This window comes from Leptonychotes weddellii, chromosome 6 (assembly GCF_054177405.1).
Source record: "Leptonychotes weddellii isolate Sample4059 chromosome 6, ASM5417740v2, whole genome shotgun sequence".
Taxonomy (NCBI): domain Eukaryota; kingdom Metazoa; phylum Chordata; class Mammalia; order Carnivora; family Phocidae; genus Leptonychotes; species Leptonychotes weddellii.
The window spans coordinates 36,654,615-36,675,080 of NC_138374.1; the positions used below are offsets into that span (position 1 = coordinate 36,654,615).

The window sequence follows — 20,466 nt, forward strand, 5'->3', positions numbered from 1 at the left end:
AAATAAATAAATAAATAAATAAATAAATAAATAAATAATGGCAAAAAAAAAAAAAAGTCCCCATGACAATCTTCTGAATTTCAGATTTTTAAAATTTCTTACAGATTCTTGACTGAAACTCTTACAGTAGACAGACTCTGGGAACTCTGACTTCTGTTTTCACAGTTGCATTTTGACTTCTTCAGCTGCTACCTGCTAGTCCACCACTGACTTCCCTTCATGTCAAAGCCCATTTCTTTCTATTTTCAAAAATCTCTTCTCAGCCCTGGGGCTCTCCTGCCCCATGAACCTTTCCCCCGGGGTGAGTGACAGCTGAGGCTTCCTCCGTAAGTGCTGTGCATGCCCTGAACTCGGAAGTGCCGAAGCACCAAACTCAAAAGCGTTGTGTCCTCGTCGGTCCCTCCCCTCCTTCCGGAGACAGGGGCACCAAGTTCTCTGAGGCTCATTGTGCCTTCAGCCTCAGCAAGACCAAAATCACACAGCAGCAGGAGACAAATACAAACATGCCAGAAAGAAAGACCAGGAACTGCTTGATCACTCCCCCAGTGACTGCTAAAGCCTTCCCATTCTGCACACTTGCTTCCCTTTCTGCAATTTTTATTTGTGTTTCGTGATTTCTTTAAAGAGAAAATAAGTATACAGAAACATTTATGCATGAGATGATATGATGTCTGGGATGTTGCTTCAAAATTATTCCGTGCAGTGGGGAAAAGTGGGTAGTGATAGAGATGAGACAAGATTGGCCATGAGTTGAACATTGTGGACCTGAAGTGATGGATAGATACATGGGGATTCATCTTACTATTTTCTCTACTGCAGCATATGTTTGAAATTTTCCACAATGATTTTTAAAAGAGATAATGGGTAAAGTGCTCAGAGTTGGACGGTCAAAAATGTCATTTCCCTTACCAGGGACCCGGGCCAGGTCTGCCCTTCATTCAGCTGTCACCCAGTTGCTGGCCTTAGCCAGCATCTCTTCCTCCACCAGGGGCAGGGCTGCTCTGTGTCTGGGGCTGGGACAGTGGGCCTGGGCACACATTCAGGGAGGGAGCCAATGGCAAGTCCGTGGTCACCCTGCCCACACAGGTGTCCCGTCTCTGAGATCTCGGTTCCCACACATGGGCATGGAGAGTCTTACAGGAGGCCCTAGTGTACCTGGTAGGCAGAGGGCTCACCCACAGAGCAGCCGTTAGAGACCAGGGACCTTGGAGCAAATGCATTTCGCTTTTGTGTCCTTGTCAGGCCAGGCACAGAATTCCTGCAAAGAGCTTGTCTTTGGTACTTTAGCAACTGCAGAGTGTCACCCCTGGCTGTGGTGATTTCTCATCCCTTCTATTAATTCTCATACAGCCCTGGCTTCCCTATCTGGGCCGTTTCCACTTTGAAGACACCAACTGGAAACTTGCTCGGCTATCTCCAAAAACTGTAGAAACATGTGGACACTGGGCCTGGCCCTGCTCCAGAGGGTCTTACTCCTCTATAAGCCCCTCAGCTTTGCTTGGAGGCAGGAGTGTGCATCTCCCTTCTCAGATGGGGTCCACCTGGCCCCTGCATGGAAGAGCTGTCCGGACGTGTACCACTGATCCCAGGAGCAAAATGGGGTAAAATCCAGCTCACGCTTTGCTGAACAAGACACAGGTCGGGCAGTTGCGCCCACCCAGAGAGGTTCCTACCCTCTCACGGGCTAGAAGTGGGCCCAAACTCTCAACCCCCTTCCTCTGGCTTGTTCCTCCCATGCTCTGCAGATCCAACAGAACCATGAGAATCACACACCTCCCACACCTGCCACACCCCAGTGGCCTTTCTCCTCACTGCCTGATTACAAAGAGTCCAGGGCCTCTGTCCGTGGCAGCCCTCTTCTTTTGCTCATCCCAGCCTTGGTTCAACAGAATTTTCTTGTGTGTTCTTTGATTTCCACTGCTCCAACCCCTGCCCCTGCAGCCTCCATTATCTCCCATCTAAATGATGCCACAGCCACCAGCCTGGCCCCTCTCTGGGGGGCTCTAACCTCCAATCCTACCCCTACAAACAGAAACGTACCGCTCCCCCACTACTTAAGCCCTCATTTCGGGCACATCTAGCATGAGCCATGGCGTCCTCCCTGCATCCTGCAGTGACCTCCATCATCCCCCTGCTCACGGGACTCACATGCCCTCATCCTCACGGCCCCTTCCCACCCAGCCTTTCGTGTCCTGTCTGCCTATTTGCCATTTGCTAATGCTCTTTCTCTAAAAAAGAAAAAGAAAAAAAGGAAGATTGCCTACTACATATTTTGGAATAATTCTTCATTTACAGAAAAGTTACAAAGATAGTCCAGAGGGTTCCATCAACCCCTCACCTGCTTCCCCATAATGTTAACAACATACACTGCCATGGTGTGTCTGTCAGAGCTAAGAAACCAGCATGAGTTGTTGATGTTTTTTTCAACTTACTGTTAAACAAGAAAGTCTAAAACTGAGTCGGCAAGTTGCACACAGTACTGGGAAGAGGAATGGCTGGCTGGGGCACACACTATGGGTTGCTCTAAGCTGAAGGTGGACATCAGGAAGCAGGTTCCAGGACAGCATCGCTGGCGTCTGGTGCCCTTAAGGGAGCCCAAGGTCCCAAGCTCTGTCTGACAGGCTGACCCCACAGCCTTCATTCACCCCAGGAGAGGCCATGACTCCGCCAGCTGATCCCAGAGGGAACTGTGATGGGGTCAGGAGAAGAAAAGGAAAAAATAACATCCATCATACCAGCCTTGCCCCAAAGTTCAGCTAACCTGCCAAGAGGAAAACATCTTCTATGTTTCTATGTCTCACTCCAAGGAACAATTTATCAGTGCTACAGAGCTGTCAGCCGCTGACATGATAAGGAATAACACCAAATGAATAATGTTTCCTCCAAAACCAACTCCTTTAATTACAAGCCTTTTCTTTCCAGAAGACAGACAGAAGATGCAGAAACACCAATTTCATGCACTTGTGCCTGAATAATGTCTCCATGCTGCTTTTTCCAGATGGCGACCTTCTCACTGGAGGGACTAATGATGTGGGCATATTTAGGCAAAAACCAATAACGGAGTCTTTAACCTTCAACAACAAAAAGCATGTTGTACAAAATGTTCCTTGGGATACATTAGAAAATATCAATTACATTGCTCACTGAGGTGTAATCAGCTGTAATAATCAAAATTAATTTTTAAAAATAATTAAACAGACCCCAGGGCAAATAGTTGATGCTCTTCTCCTATGACATCACAGTCTACATATGTACCTGAGAAGTTGTGCCTTCTGTTAGCAACAAAGGCATCTCACGAGGATGAGTGATGGATGCAGGATGTGAAGGCTGCTGAGTTTCATCTCAGTAAAAAGAGGGAACGCATTTTATTCCCTCGCTCCATACAGTGCCGCGCACAGACTTTAAGAGGCTCCTATGTACCAGGCACGGTGCCCAGCCCAGAGCAAGTTACTGGTATAGGATGCTCCAAAGCAAAGACAGTTCATTTTTAAAATTAAAACAGTCTACTTTGTTTCAAAACGAATTTGTCTTTTAAAAGTCCACAAGATAATATAAGCTGAAGGAAGGATGACTAAATCAGATCGAAGATGGACGAGGTTCAAACAGGAAGGCAGAAGCAGGGAGAGGGGTGTGTGCATGTACGTGTGTGCACGTGTGCATGTGTTTTGCAGAAATTTATGGCTCTGGGTGTGTGCAGTTACAAGAGCTGGGCCATGGTTATCTCTCTGAGCTTCTGAGTGCCCGGATGACTGTGCCAAGAAATCTAAGTGTGACAGAAGTCCTGGTGTTCATGAGTTGCTTTGGAAAGGCACAGGTCTTCCTGATGGTGACAGCTAAGGGAGATGTCCCCCAGGGCTGCCCTCTCCCCACTTCAGTCCGGCCACACTGTCCTTTGCTGCCTTAGAACACCCCAGCACATGCTGGTCTCAGCACCTTTGTCTGATGGTCCCCTCTTTGCCTGACCACTCTTTCCAGAGAGTCTCTTCCTTATTTCTCTGCTCCCACGCCCCTTTCCAGAGAGGGCTTCTGACCACCTTCAGGTAAACAGCCACCCTCTCCCACTTACCCTGCTCCATTTTTCCTCATTGCAATTAACACCCTCCATATTTACAAATTATTTATCTGTTTATTGTCTATCTTTACCTCCTAAAATGCAGGCTCCATGAAAGCAAAGAATATGTCAGATTTTCTTTCCTCTGCAGCCTCAGTGCTTAGCAGGATATAAAGTAATACTTAATAAATATTTGTTGAATGAATGAATGAATGAATGAATGGAGACCTTAGCTGATGTGGAAGACAGTATCTTCAGAGCCTGCCTTCACCAAAGACAGCCAATTTAAAATATTCTTGCCTCCAGATCTCTCCGTGTGAGCCCACAGCAAACTATTACAAGCCATTTGTAGACCTACAGGGCCTCAAACACTGCAATCTATTCCAGCTTCTTTCAGATGAACCATTTCTCAACCAGTCTCCCCAGCACTCAGAGGCAACTGAGCCATGCCAATGACAGTGACCTCGGAGGGGGTGGGGGACTGGCAAGAGGCACATCCATAGCCTACAAAGGTTCCCATGTCCAGCATGCCCATGTCCAGCATCCCTGCTGTCGCTTCCCTAGCTTCCACAGCCAGACTGAACTGACCTCTTGGGGACAGAGATGACTTGCTCAAGGAACGGAAACTCCAGGGTGAAGCCAGAGGAAGAGGGGCTGGACCCCCACTAGTCAGGAGCAAGTGCTTGGGCACAGGTGGGGATGCTCCAGCTTCTGGGGCTTGGCACAGCCATACCACCTGTGAGATGGTCCTCCCTTTGGCAGGGACTGATAAGGTAAGACGGAATTTCAGAAACTGCCTTCCATTTCTAAAGCCCTTGCAGTTTCCAAGGACTTCCACAGGTTCTAGTGTAAACAGAACACAGTCCCAGTTGTAAGATCAGGAATTGAGGCTCTGAGAGGTCACAGAAGTGCCCAAGGTCATGTTGGGCAGTATGGAGACAGGAGATCCTTTCTTCACACTGCCATTTCCTGGCTGCAAAGCCCTTGACTGTTGTTGTTTTTTTTTTTAAGATTCAGTTTCCACATCTATATAATGGGGCTGATAATAACTGTGTGATACACCTTCTACGAATCTAAGTGAGTTGTTCACTCACTCGGTCAGCCAGTCAACAAGCTTACTGAGCAGAGTTTTCCATAAGCCAACATGCTGAGGACACAGCCTACCCTCAGTACTGAACACCAGGTGGCCACACAGCCCTGTCAAGTTCATTTTCTGTCTTCCCTTCTATGTTTGGTCTCTTTCCCCAGATGTCCTAAATCCTCTTCTTTCTGAAGCTTGGAAAGAGGAAAATCTCCTTCCCCTGCCCAGGCAGCCCTCACTCCCCTCCTCCCCAGTATCTGATGATAGTGCCCTCCCATCAGTCACTGGCCACAATGGACAACAGAGTCATGGGAACAGCAGAGCCCACATTCAGAGCAGGTGGGATTTGGAGTCAACCTCATTTTCCAAAGTTACATGGGCCGAGAGCTCCAGTTGTGTCATGTGTCTATCAACCATCTATCCCACCTCCCTGGGGAGCCCCTTCCCACAATTCCCCAGAGTTTCCTATCCCACTGTGTAGATAAGGAGATAAAGACTCAGGGAAGTTAATAGCCCAGGGTCTTCTGACCCTAAGGTCATGTCCATTCAATGACCATAGACTGCCTCTGAAAATAAGTCAGTGACCTCAGCATTAGAATATGACGGATTGTGTTCTCCAAAAAGAGCCTCAGCAGTATTTCTAGTTCTACATGCTCTTGCAGAACCTTACCACTTCCCTACCAGAAGATAGAGTCTATTTCCCTCCCCTTGAACTTAGGCAGAACTCTGTGCCTGTCTTGACCAAAGAAATGCAGCAGAGGTGAAGTTAGCTCATGGAAGGCAATGTGGCTTCCGCCTGACGCTCTCTCTCTGTATCTCTCTGTCTGTCACTCTTTCTCTCTCCTTCCCCCTTCTTTGGAAATTAGCCCTTGAAATCCAGCCACCAGGTTGTCAGAAAGCCAGGACACATGGAGAAGCTAGGTACATGTGTTCCAGCTAACAGTCTCAGCTGAGGTCTCAGACTAAAATCAGCAGGAACCACCAGATGTGTGAGTAAATGAGCCTTCCAATGGTTCCAGCCAAGGCTCCAGACCTCATGGAGTAGAGGCACCTCCCTACCCCTGTTGTATTCCAAATTTCTTATGACAGCATCCATGATCAGAAAAACTCATTGTTGGTGCCACTGAATTTTAGGATGGTTTCCTATGCAGCTTTAAAGAAATGAATTTAAAAAAAAAAAAATCAGCCCCACATAGTTAAGAGGATCCACCACTACATCTCCTGGTAATGGTGCCAATGTTTCTGTCCCTCTTTGCTGAGCCCACACATACATCTCCTGCTGAGCTGCAAGCTAGAGCTCTCTGAGCATACCTGACTCAAAAGGAGAGTGGGAACAAGGACTGGTTTGGGTTTTAATGCCATAAGGAACACCTGCTCTTGGAGTTCAAGGGGAGCCCATATTCACTTCAAGTTAAAGCTAGCCTAAAACCTGGCTCCCCTAGATACAGTCTCAACTGGGAAGTCACATGCCTAACCTTCCATGCTCAGAAGAATATGGAATTGGATCATGTCCAGAAACAACAGAGAGAGAAGACATGACTTGTGGGGTTTGGAACAAATGCCTGATGCTTCTCTAAGGAAAGGGGTCTGAGCTCACCTCTGTCTTGCACTCAGGGTCCTTGGCCTGCCGCCCGGGCATCAGCCTCATGGCTGAAGACAAGCTGCCACTCCATGAAGACACTTTGCTGTGGTGTCCCACAGTCGAGCGACTGGTCAGCGACTTCTTCTCGGATGCTAGGAACAGGGAAGTAAAAACTGTCAGAGGTGAAGTTGAGAGGAGAGCACACACGATTTCTACAACTGGCTTGGCTTTCAAAGAGCCCAGTGAGCCACCCCAATAAGGAAAACAGCCCAGGCTACAAGCATACACTGCCGTTTTCTGACTAAGACATACAGGGTGGGTTTTGGGGTCACCAGACCCAGCTTAGACTCCTAGCTCTACTGACTCAAAGTGAGACGCTGGACAAATTAGCTAAATTGGGGATAATAGCATCTAACCTCATTCTGGTGTTATGAAGAGTAAATAAGATTATGTGTTTAAAACATAGGTCATCAAATATAGAGAATTTTCAATATGTTATTATTGGCCAAAAAGAGAGCCATTTGTAAGCGCTGAGGTCCACCTCACCACTTTATTCACTATATGTGTATGGAGATAGATGTCCCATCTTATTAAACTTTTCCCTGAAATGGAATCTGACATTTTGACTTCAAATTACACATGCCTACACATAGACATGTACAAACATACATATTTTCCAGGGCTAGTTTGGAAAGCCAATGAAATAAAAGTTCTGTATTGTCAGACAACGTGGGATGATACACATGGAAATAACTAACTCTTGAATCACTGTGAATTTTGTGATACTGGAAGACTTAAAACAAGCACATGAGCCATAGTTTAGGAGCAATGACCACTTCAAAAACAAAATTCCGGACTCTGAGAAACAAACAGGGTTTTAGAGGGGAGTGGGGAGGAGGGATTGGTTAGCCTGGTGATGGGTATTAAGGAGGGCACGTACTGCATGGAGCACTGGGTGTTATATGAAAACAATGGATCGTGGATCACCACATCAAAAAACAATGATGTACTGTATGGTGACTAACATAACATAATAAAATTAAAAAAAAATACAAAAACAAAACAAAATTCCGGGTGGGTGGACTGGCTGGCTCAGTCGGTAGAGTGTACGACTCTTGATCTCGGGGTTGTAAGTTCAAGCCCATGTTGGGTGTAGAGATTCCTTAAAAATAGAATCTTAAAAAAATTAAAAAATTAAAACAATATTCCTATGGCTGCATTAACTAATATGAAGGGGGCAATGTTGAGTCACTAAAAGAATTCAAGGATCATTACTATCTTAGGGATGAAAACTTTCACTTGGAACATGAAGAACCTGGGCTCCAGGTCATTGCATGACTTGGTGCAAGGTTTCAAAGCTGGTAGGTGAATATCAGGGCAGGACCTAGAACCCTAAACTCTAGGCTAGAACTAGAGCTCTGACATGGAATCCACTCTCTCTAAGAGATTACTAGAATCTGCTTGCATCTCTGGCTTTCCTTTCACCCAAGCATTCATTCTTTGTGTGCAAAGATTCACAAGGTTTCAGTGACGTAAATCCCACCCACCAAAGGGATGAGAGAGAAAATCTGGTTGGAAAAGGCTCTGGGCCTTGAGTGAAACTTTGGGAAAGTCTGCATCTATGAGACCCAGCAGTTCTGTTCCCTGGAGCCAAGTGGACAGAGACCTAAGTAATGCTGCCAGGCCTTGAGCATTGTCTCCTCCCAGAGTGGGGTAATCTCTTCAATCTTCACTTCACTCTCTCCAGGTTTCACAGAGAGATCAATCTTGAAGGTGTCCTCCAGCTCCTGCCGCCTCTGTGCCATGAGCTGCTGCCAGAGGGTCCGTACCATCTTTTGGATGTTGTGCTGGACTAACAGAGAGAGCACATCACACAGTCAGGATGGCCTTGGTGCCTCTCCCAGCAAGGGCCAGGAGATGGTGTATCATGGCTGCTTTTATTGAATCTTTCTTGAACATCACTCAAGCTTTGCAAGCTCCAGCCAGAAAACAGTCAATATGTAGACAATGCTACCAACTTCCATGTGAGCTGGCCTTTCCCCGAACCCTAACTGCCCACCACCAAGTACTGACTGCCTCAGATGTTCAGAGCTGGGAAACATTATTGATGGACACAAGGGGTCTCTTTCTCCTACCCCCCAAATTCATTAGATACCAAACAGAAAAAATACCTGTGTAAGTTCTAGGTAACTAAATACCACCTCCAATAGCTCCTTCTAACCTACCTTTTATGTTGGTTCCTCAAAAGAAAGGACACCAATCCCAAAACTATGCTTAGGGACCCAGGACCCAAGGCAGTCCTCTTTCCTGACACTGAATCATGCTTCCCACGACCCAACAATCTCAGTGCCCTGGATTTGCCCAGATATGGACCAACCTATCAGGCCAGTTTTACCTGCTATGCCCTGTAATTATAGTACCCTAAATACCTAAATGCCCTTGGATCTTGGACCACCGAGTCACTCCTCTAGTACCAGCCCCTATAGTCCATTTTTCTCACTCTAGGAGGATGGACATTGTTCCGTCCACTTTACTAGCCAAACCCAAAATATGAATGTTCATGTTGTAATTTATTACACTGTGTCAGAGTACACTTTAAACTCACAAGAGTTTTAAGCACTGGCTTTGGGCACCTACATGACCAGAAGACAGAGGCCCTTGTGCCTACTATCTGTATCACAAGATAAGTGGCACAGTTGGCAAACCAAAGTGGTGGAAGAAAGTCTGTTGAAGCTTCCTGTGATCAAAAGAGAGCAATTTCTAAACACGTGGATCTGGCTGCTATTTTTTTTTTTAATTGCCAATCCCTTTAATTTGATTTGATGTTAGCAAATCCAAAAATAAACTCCATCAAGCCAAAAATCTCATAGAAATAAGGAATTTATTAACTCCATTCCCATTTTCTAAAGAAAGTTGAGAGAGAGCTAGGTAACAGCTTGAATGAGGTGAGATGACATTGCAGTTCCCCTAATGATCTGAAGGAAAATTCAAGAGACCGCCTGAGAAGTGAAATCGCCTTATGGTGAAGTCCTCTGGAATTTTATAGTAAGTCCGCCAAGCTCCTAGTCTGACCAAGTCCCACACAGTTGAAGAATGCAACCCAGAAATTACCACTGCCTATCCACTCTCCCAAAAATAAACAAAAATATAATGTACCATCACTCAAACTTGGGAAGTCTTCCTCTCCTTTTTCTCTCCCTTCTTCATTTGGAGAAAGAAAGACTTGATGATAAGGAGTCATTCTAGGCTTGGGTTCCAATCCAAATCCTTCTGGATAACTAGGAGACAAGAGATTTTTCACTATGAACTCCAGTTTCTTTGGGATCTTTCCATTGTTCTTTATTACAGATAATCATCCTCCAAACTTAGTACATATCAGCTGGAAAAACTTGTCTATTTGAGTTAAAGCAAACACCTCATGACAATTTCCGTGACAGATATTATACAGTAACAATAGGAAAAATAGGAAAAACTCCTTTTTTTAAATTCCATTCTTATTAAATCTAATCCATACTCCCAGCAGGTCCCCTGAACCTTCTCTTGGTTACCCAACCATCAGAACCGGTCATTTGTTTTTGTAGATTCCCCAAATTTTGAACTCTGCCTTTGTTTGGCACTGATCTCATCCCACCTGGAAGGGGCCAGGCCAGCTTCATGGGCCCGTGACCTCTGCAGTTGCACAGGGTTCACTCAGAAATGTTCCATGCTTGGGTTCTGCTGTCACTGTCTTGAAATCTTAATAATTTTTGAACAAGGCCCCACATCTCCATTTTTCCTGCACATCATGTAGCTGGTTCTAAGTGGAGGCATAGTGGTTTACATACTGTATTCTCCATGAACCATGTGCTCTAGGGCTCCTAATCATGTTAACATCCACGTGCCTTCTTCTCTGGGCCCCTTCAGTCAACCAAGCAGAACAGACACTCAGTACGTGTTTGTGGATTGAACCAAAAATGACAAACAAGGGAATGAAAATATACCATCATATGAGAATGTCCATTCTTTTTTTTAATTTTGTTTTATTATGTTAGTCATTCTTGAAATTTCAAGGATAAAGTCCTTTTGGATTTGGAGGCCATTTAGCTAAACAGAGGGATCTGAGGAAGGTGGAAATCCAAGCATATACATAAATTGGCATTCCTCTGCTCTTACCTATGCTTCCAATATGGGTAGGCTTACTTCTTAAAACACAGGCAAGAGAGCAGAACCTCCCAATTTAACCCACGAAAAAGGGATTCTTTTATTTCAAACAAATAAAATGACAAGGGCCTCCTCTGGGCTAGAAGTGTTTTCCAGTGATTCCCAGAGAGTTTTAAGACAAATCAAGTTGAGTTTTGTAACATTCAATAGTCAGTTTGACAGGATTTTTGGAATTTTTTTCAAGTAATAAAACATAATTTATACTGGGGTTAAACAACAACAGTAGCAACAACAAGACAAGAGCAAAGTATAATATCACACAGCCTTCCTTTCTTCTACGCTCAACATGGCTCTATGGATAAGAGAGAACATTTGTAAGGAGTATGATGCCAAGGCACCAGTGATATAGAATATTCACAGAGAAAAAAAGAAAGTGCATATATACAGAGAAATCTAACATATTTTCAAAATTTGGGCTTTAAGAAAAGAATTTAAATAAACTTAATTCAGGGGGTGCCTGGGTGGCTTAGTCGGTTGAGCGTCTGACTCTTGGTTTCAGTTCAGGTCATGATCTCAGGGTTGTAGGATCAAGCCCTGTGTAGGCCTCCATGCTCAGTGCAGAGTCTGCTTGTCTCTCTCCCTCTGCTCCTCCCCCACCGCCATGCTCTCTCTCTCTAACAAATTAATAAAATCTTTTAAAAAAAAAAACTTAATTCAGTTTCTTTTTATTAGTATTTCTTATACAAGTGTGCTTATGGATATCATTTTATATTATAAATTGTGTGCATATAGAAAATTATGCCTGGCTTGCATGATACAATTTATTACATATTTTCCCAGTCTAAGATTGCATTTATCAAATTTTAATATTTCTGAAATTGGGCTGCATCATAAAATCAATGTATATGTTCAGTGTTGGAGTTTTCTGCCCCTAAAATGAAATCAATAAGCTATCTTACAACCTGAGAATTGTGCAAATGGGGTAAATTATTATTCCATGATGATTCTAGCGGCTCAGTTACATGGACAGATCTGAGGACAATCTACTATATTGTCAAACACTGCACATAATTTGGACAACCAGATAAACAAAATATATATATATATATTTTATATACAATATATATACATATATATATATATATATACACAAGTGATATATATATTCGTATTGACCCCAATCAAGTGTCCCTCTAAAGCTTGCTTTTCTGCATGGACCACTAGAAGGCAAGGAAACAACAAGTAGGCAGCTCTTACCTTCTCTCACTGAGCAGCAAAAAGCAATGCATGAGACACAGGAGGAAGCTGACGTTGGAGTTATAGGTAGCAAAGATAATGTCCCAGTGTTCCTGTAGGAAGCCCAAGATGCTGAGAAGACTGAGGCACTCGGAGAGGGATTGCTGGGGCTTGGACAGGCAGTAAAGAATGACTTTATTTAAACTGCTGTATAAGGCACCGATGACAGTATCCCTTTGAGAAGAGGAATTCTCGATGACCTGTGTCATAAAATAAACACACACACACATATGCTTGTGAACACTTTGCAAGTTTTAGATACTGACCCAGTTAACTATGAAAATGACACAATCTTAGATTCTGTTCTGTATTTCAAAAAGTGATGTGATCTAAAATTAAAATAGGACTACTTTCCTCTACCTTTGAGCTTCTATTTAAGTGAGTGATCACTAAAGTAAATTCAAACATCTGGATTTATCAAACGCTTGTGTGGAAAAGAATTTTTTTAAAAATTAAAAAATAAAATTAAAAAAAAGAAATTAAAAGTTTACCACTATCATATTATAAAAACAGAAGGGAAATTCCTGAAATGCTTGTTACATGGTTGTCGTTGACACTCAGTGTATAAGAACATGCTATTAATAGTGTCTAATTTTTTAATACATTATTAACTATTAATAGTAGTTATGTGTAGAGTGTTTACAATATTCCAGTTATCCTATTAAGCATTTTTGCATCGATTTACATGAATTGCCGCATTTAAACATCAAAACATCATGAAATGAGCACTAAGATTATCCCACTTAAGGGATAAGGAGGCTGAGGATTAGAGAGGTTAAGTGGTCGGCAAAGGTCAAACCCACCCCAGACACTTGAGTCATGCTCTTAACCACCATGTCATCTAAAGTAGATGGGAGGCCAACAAATTTTAGTTCACGAGAAACTTAGAGGGGGGAGGCAGAAGGCCCTGATTCGTAGCCTTAACATCTATTTGGCTTCATTGCTTCATTGTAACTAACAGATTAAAAAAAAAAAAAAAAAAAGCCCTGGAGATCTAATGCACAGCATAGTGATTATAGACAATAATACTGTCTTATAAACTTTAAAGGTGCTAAGAGACTAGATCTTAATTGTTCCCACCACAAAAAAGAAATGATAATTATGTGACTTGATAGAGGTGTTAGCGAACACTACAATGGTTATCCTGTTACAATCTATAAATGTATCAACTGTGGTGTACCTTAAACTTATACAATGTTATATGTCAATTATATCTCAATAAAAATAAATTTAAAATTTTTTTAAAGAATCCATAGTCAAAGATTATGTGCAAAATGTTTCATTCTATCAGAAAGATCATGTTAGTTAGAGATTGCTCTCTTAGAATTGTATAGGTAATGTGTTTATACCTATGAATTTAAGTTTTATTTAAATCTGTTGGAAACTGGGATTCATGTTTTTAATCATCATCCTGTCCTGCTCCTCAGATGGGTCACATCTGTCAATCTGAAGTTAAGAGAGTCAAAGGCAGCGAGGAGGAGAGAAGGATGGAGGATATGTGCAGAGCGGAGTCTGGCCTAGTGCCCCCCTGAAGGCACATCAGCCCCAGGGGGTACCCACTCTTTGATGTTAGCTCTGAGTGTTTGCTTTGACCACTGGGGAGCTGCTATGGACTGAATGTTTGCGTCCCCCCAAAACACATATGTTGAGACCCTAGCTTCTCACTGTGATGGCACTTGGAGACGGGGTCTCTGGGAGGTAAGTAGGTCATGAGGACAGAGTCCTCATGGTGGGATGAGTGTGTCCGTTTGGGAAGAGACAAGAGCTTGTTTCCCTCTCTCTCTGCACTGCATGAGGATGCAGTGAGGAGATGGCCATCTGCAAACCAGGAAGAGAGCCCTCCCCAGACACCAGATCTGTGGGCACATTGACCTTGGACTCCCCAGCCTCTAGAACTGTGAGAATGTTTGTTGTTTAGCCACGCAGTCCATGGTGCTGTCATCATGGCCTGAACTAAGATGGGAGCTCAGCGGCTACTCTCCTTTCTCAGCACAACTTGCCGAGAATCTGATTTTAATCCCCTCGGAGCCAACAAGGCATATTTCTCCTGTCTTGGGGTTATTCTTGGGGTTATTCTTGAGGAAGCATCTGAATACGTTCTTTACAGACTTGCCCGGAACTGTGCGTCAGCCAGACTATCACCCTAGGATAGGCCCAGTCCTGGGGTATGCGGCTGACTCCACAGACAGAAGTATTCTGGGGACACTGATGTCACCCTCTCTATGAAGAGGAAGGAGAGTGCCCTCCCCACCCCAGGTTCTGCTGCAGAAGGCATGCCGAGAACCACTGGCAGGAGTTTCTGGAGGCAGAGTTCAGCTTTCCAGCAATCACAGATGCCCCACTGGCTGGGACCACCTCACACCAGCATGAGCTCCTCACACAGGGAGGGTCAAGGCAAGAACGAATGGCCACATGTCAGGAAAAGTCTCTACAATAGAAGATGAGGACAAAGTAAAGGGTTCCCGTCCAGAATTTTGAGATTGTGTGATTCTGTGTATGTGTGTGTACACATGTACAATAAAAAATGTGCACACATGTATACACACACTTACATCTGAAGGTGTATCTATAGGCGTGCATTTGCTTGTGTGGGTGTGTATGTAGATTGATCTGGGGAGAGAAGGACAGCACATGCAGGAATAATCGGACTAGGAAAAAATACTCATGAAAATTTCAGGAAGGCCCAAATATGACCCATGGAGGTGCATATTAAGAATGAAATTAAATAGGCCTTTTGGAGATAAGGAGATTTTTGGCCCTTTGTTGATGACGAATAATAATAACTAAGATTAAACCAACAATCACAATAAAAACCCAAAGTGGGGGTGTAGAGTCTAGGAGGGGACACAGCTCAGCTGCCAGCCCAGGGGGTTGCTGCTCGCACTCACTGAGATGGATCTCAAGGAGCCTGAGCTAAGAGCCCTGAAGTGCACTCAACACCCGCCAGGTACCGCCTGGGCCATACAGGTCCTCTTCCTTCCTCCCACCCCTCTCAGAACCTATTTCCAGGAAGGACAGCGGCTCCAACTGGACCACCTAGACAGCAGCCAACAGTGAATCATACAGACACTTGGTGGGTCCGCAGGAGTTTTCTGCCCACCCTCCCCCAACCCCCATGGCCAGCCCAGAGTTCTTACCACCACGATGTGGTCTGTGATGAAGAGAAGAATGTGTCTGGGGTCTGCCGAGAACATCCCACTGTACAGTTTCTCCACCAGCTTCTGGGTGAAGTGGGAGATGTTTGCGAGTGAAGGAGCAGCAGCTTCTGCATTTGGCTGAGGCTCTTTACTGCCTGGGGGTGGGTGAGGGCACAGACCACGTCTGAGAAATCATCAGAGTCCAAATAGCCTTCTCTCCACAACAGTCTCCAAGCCCCTCACGGTAACCAACCACAACTTACTCACCTCTGTATACCCCGATGTAACCTTCTGCAGGCTCTGCTGCTGGAAAATGGGTTCTTATACACAGTAGGTGCCCAATGAATACACTTTTTTCAAAGTAAACTGGTCTTGAACAATTTTGTCAGTGACATAAACTAAGTGGGGAGAAGGCACACCAGGGGCAGCATTTCTTCCAAGGAGGCATTTGGAAGGGGGATGGAGGAGAATTTAAGGCATAAGGTAATTGGGAAGGCTGTCATGGTGACCCAAGGCCCTGTTGCTACAGGGAGCAGAGGATGACGCTGTAACGTTGATCTGTCTGTGCTCACCACCACGGCAGGCACTGTGCTCAGAGGCGGATGTGATGCTCTCAGCTAATCCTTGTAACAACCCTCTGAGTTAGCCACAGTTGCCATCCTTACTCACGGCTTCAGGCGCCTGCCCCCAGCCACACCGCTGTCTAGTGACAGAGCCAAGAGCAGAACTGGGACTACCAGCTATGCTTTTCACCACGCTACCTTACTGCCCTGCAGATGCTTCCCAAGAAAGACCAAAACTCAGGGTTGCCACACTGTGGGGCAAGGAAGAGTCTGGAAGATGAGCCATGTCACTAACGATTCTGCGGCTCAGAAACCACAGAGAGGACTTTATTGTAATCCTGTGGGGAAGGTAAGCCTCCCTGGACCTAAGTATTCTGAAGGCAGCTTCAATCTCAACTTCTTAGGGGCAATGGCAGCGTCTTCATCCAGGTCCGTCTGTTGAAAAAACACTTGCTGTGGCCAGTCTTGGGTGCAGAGAACAAGATGCTGAGCAGAAGAATGTTAAATTCCAGCTGCCATCTTGGCTTCCCTCAAGGGAAGAGGCCGATCCTACTGAAGCCAGAGGAGAACGGATTTGAGCTCAGAGGCTCTCTGTGTCTGAGTGGCCCAGTGATGGCAGGGCTGTCATGGAGAGGGGCACACATGCCTCCCCTGGAGCCTCTAAGCAGGGTCGGTGAGCTCTCGTGGTGGATTCATGGAAAGACTGATGTGCAGGTGGAGGGTGGCTTCCATGGCCCTGCACCACTATGAGCCAGGGGCTGTTTTTCCTGATCAGCTGCTGGAAGCTCTGTGTCATAAAGGAGGAAAGTCACCCCCACTCACCTCTAAGCATGGGCACGTTGCCTCCACTTAGCGTGTGAAATATTTCCATGGTGGAAAGCAGGACCTCGGACTGGAAGTCTCGCTTCTGTTGGCTGGTGGCATTGTCTGGAGAAGCCTGGAATCACACCGGGGACGAAGAGAGTGGCCACACAGCCATCACGTCCACTTCGTGCCCATCAAGCCTTCCTGTGTGGCCCGTATGCTAATACCACAGCTGCTGGGAGTGTGGGCTGCCCGCAGCTCACAACTGCCCGTTCTCCAGGGCATTGCCCTCTGCTGACGAAGTTCCCTCACTTGAGAGGTGACACCCACTTCCTGGGTGGAGGAGGCAAGTTGTGGAGGACCCACAGGCAATGACCACTGGGCAAGTACCTCAAGGTGGGGCCAAGTCGGGCAGGCAGATAGCACACCAAGTGTTCCCCTTGGGACCAGGCTATGGCGGAGACCATTTCTTAGCTTGCTTTTCCCCTGTCCCCCTCTGCTGCCTTTCTCTGCTTCTCCTGAGAGCACAGCCCCCAGATCACTTCCACAAAATCCCTGCTTCAGGCTCTGCTTCTAGGGACCTGGCTAAGCCCTGCCCTCATGCATCTATCCACATGCTGCTTGGTGAGCTCCCTGCCATGCAAGGGTCTGAAATTCCTACCACATCACTGTACTCTCAGGATATGTTCTCAACCCCCAGCCGGCCGGCATCTGCAGGCCTAGGTGAGCTCTCCAAAAAGATCCTGGGTCTCCCTGGGCATTCCCTGCCCTGGTGGTGCCCATGTCCTCCCAGACCTGCTCCCACAGCACACAGCCCCAAAACACCCTTTCCAACTCACCTCCAGGAGCATTTCCAGAGGCAGCCACTGTTTGGGGTTGGAGGCCACCAGCAAGAACTCCCTCAAGAGTAGCTGCATGAACTCCCTCAGCTGCTTCCGGGTGGGATGTGACTGGACAGGAGCCTGTAGACCCTCTGTGATGCCGTTGCCTTCGGCTTTAGTCCCAGGGCTGCTGGCATTCTGGGCAAGCTGAGTCATGGGCTCCTCAAAGACAAGAGAATCCCCCCCATGAGTGGCCTGCCCTGCCTCAGGGCGCTCTCGTGTCCACCTCTGAGGTGTGCACAGATGGGGTTCTTATCAAACCCACCAACATGTAAGGGAATTCGAGGCTCTGAGGAGGAAGGTGGCTTTTCCAGAGTCCCATTGCTCATCAGGGGGCCTGCTGTGGTCTCTGAACACGAGGTAGGTGGGAGCCATGGAAAGAAGCTGAGCATGGAGCAAGAGAGGCCTGCAATAGTCAGTGATGAAGCCCAGGGTGTGAGCTCACGATCAGTCAAATGACAACCATGAAAAGGCTCACAAAGACATGTGAGGCCACAGTGAGGGAACAGTGAGCATGGCAATGCCTGGCCCCATGGGCTGTGTTCAAGAGAGCCTGTCCCCACCTCCTGGTGGAGCCCTCATCTTTACTGCCCGCCAGGCCCTGCTGATGTTGACAGACAGGACTGTCCGGCAAGACAAGGAGGACTTCCTCAAGTCCAGGCATCCAAGTCCCTGAAGCACCTTGGCCTTCACTTTCTCATTTTTATGTTTATAAAGATGAGCTCAATAAGGCAGGGGCTGTGAGCCCAGATTCCAGGTGGGCACGGGGTTGTTGGGAGACCGAATGACACACCCGAGGACATGCGGCTCCTGACTCCCGGCCCATGAACTTTTCATGCACATTCATCTGTCGGCACCTCCCTTTGCTCATTCATAAAATTAATGCAGCCACTCTTAATTAAGCCATAAAATGAATTTAATGGCACCTAGGGAGGTGGTGACTGCATTAATTAGCTCCATACGGCCTGGACTGGAAAGATGCCATTTATATTTACAGCAAATCGAAGCCTTTTGGCCAGCAGCCTTCTGCATGAGGAGGGCCTGTCGCAGTTTCTGTGCAACAAAGTCCTCTTGAAGCTGACTCGGAGCCGGGACAAGGCTAGGAGGTGTGGGGAGAAGCGCTTTGAAACTGGGGCCAGGAGTCCCAAGACAGGGTCTGGCTCCTCTGCGGTCGCTGGGGAGGTGACTTTGAGCCAGGCCTGCCCCCAGGCAGGAACTGTTGAGTGTGAGGAGGAAGAGCCCTGGGTCAGAGTGTGGGCTGCAGGCAGGCAGCCGGCTGGAACCCCGGCTCAGCAGATGGAGAGCCTGGCCTGCGGGTGTAGGAGCTAAGGTGGTGATCTGGACTAAGGATGTCAGGCCACAGACTTCAGGGTCCTGGCCCCTCCAGAGGCCCTCATTTGGGAGATGATGAGGGGCAGCCTGCAGGATTGTCCTTCCTTCCTGACGGGCCCGGGGGCACCTGGACTCTGTCCCATCCACCACCCCTCCAGTGCTGCCCACAGTGACCTCTTTTGCTCTTTACTGCATCTTTTTTTTTTTAATGCCTACTTTTCCAGTATGTTCCTTTAGTTCATATTAACCCACCAAACCATTTTATCTTTTTGCAAATCTTCTAGTCTTTATATTTAGTTTTTTCATTAAAACTAATTACTTGAATTTTATTTGGCCATTTAATTTTAGTTTAAACTGACTGATGGAAAGGACGCAGGCCTTGGGGTGAGGGAGTGAGGTTTCAATCTTGGCTCTGTCACTCATGAATCACGTACATTCTGGCTTATTTCATTCTCTCAAACATTTTGTGAGATGGGTCTTCACTAACCTCAGGAGAAACTGCTCAGCCCCACTTGGCCTCTCTGGATCTCACTTTCCCCCTTACAGAAACCACCTTCCTAGGGTGCTACTAGGGTTAGGTAAAGCACCAGGCTCAGGACTGCGGTAGGTGTTCAGTAGATGGCAGCTGTCACCATAAACACACTTCTAGAAAAGAGTAGCTGAATGAACATCTTGGTTCTATTCATTTCGTTGTTTAGCAAAGAATTCTGGAGCAAATACTGCATGCCCACACACTGTGCTTGGCACGGCTTCTAAACCTTCCACTTAGCATTGCGTGCCTTCTAACATGTTCCTTTAGCTATAGTTATGGATTTGCAGACACGCGTCACTGGTTCACCCTCCCTGTTGGGGTCTCAGCTTCCTACTGCACCATGGTAGGGGTGATGAGGGGATGTCTGCCCTTCCTTTCCTGCACCTGCCCTTCCCACCGTCCTTACCTGCTCCTCTCAGCTGCCGCATGCTCCCAGCCCACTGAGCTCCCTTGGCCTGTTGGGCCTCTCTTCCCATGGCCCACACTCACACCATGTCCTCAGGACCCAGTCGGCCCTCTGCCCTCCCAACCTCGGCTTGTCTGGCTCTAAGCTGGGCCTCAGCAAACCCTCTGACTGCAAGGAGTCCCAAGTCATGGCCTGCAAACAGGATGAGGGGCGTGAGACCCAAAGACAGGACACTTCCTGTTCCCTGTCTCCTGTCTGGTACGTGGGCCACTGGCTTCCTGGGATGGAATTTGTGGGTTCATGTTAGCAGTGTGTGAGTATTCCATATAGAACTGGACTTGGTCTGCCACCAAATTTCTCATTACTGAGATTCCTGACAACTCAAAAAATTACTGCATCTCAGAGATGAAAGTGACCGCAAGCTGCATCTCAGCCAAGAAAAGGAAAATTACCCAAGTTGTTTACTTAATGTTTCAGCCAGGCTGCCTTAAAATGCATTTAAATTTGGGGTGGAATTCAATAGCCAAACTGTGGAAAGAGCCAAGATGTCCATCAACAGATGAATGGATAAAGAAGATGTGGTATATATATACAATGCAATATTATGCAGCCATCAAAAGGAATGAGATCTTGCCATTTGCAACAACGTGGATGGAACTGG

General features: G+C 46.3%; 1 protein-coding gene across 1 annotated transcript in view; it reads right to left on the bottom strand.

Annotated features, from left to right (window-relative positions):
* The window catches only part of WDFY4 (WDFY family member 4), a 236,720-nt gene that overhangs the window by 130,680 nt on the left and 85,574 nt on the right, over positions 1-20,466 (bottom strand). The window contains exons 23-30 of the mRNA XM_081823086.1: positions 18,498-18,561; positions 17,494-17,763; positions 16,673-16,787; positions 15,288-15,442; positions 12,112-12,350; positions 9,871-9,992; positions 8,381-8,566; positions 6,730-6,866 (exon numbers count right to left, since the gene is read on the bottom strand). Coding sequence (XP_081679212.1) covers positions 6,730-6,866; positions 8,381-8,566; positions 9,871-9,992; positions 12,112-12,350; positions 15,288-15,442; positions 16,673-16,787; positions 17,494-17,763; positions 18,498-18,561 — 1,288 coding nt within the window. The remainder of the gene's footprint in view (positions 1-6,729; positions 6,867-8,380; positions 8,567-9,870; positions 9,993-12,111; positions 12,351-15,287; positions 15,443-16,672; positions 16,788-17,493; positions 17,764-18,497; positions 18,562-20,466) is intronic.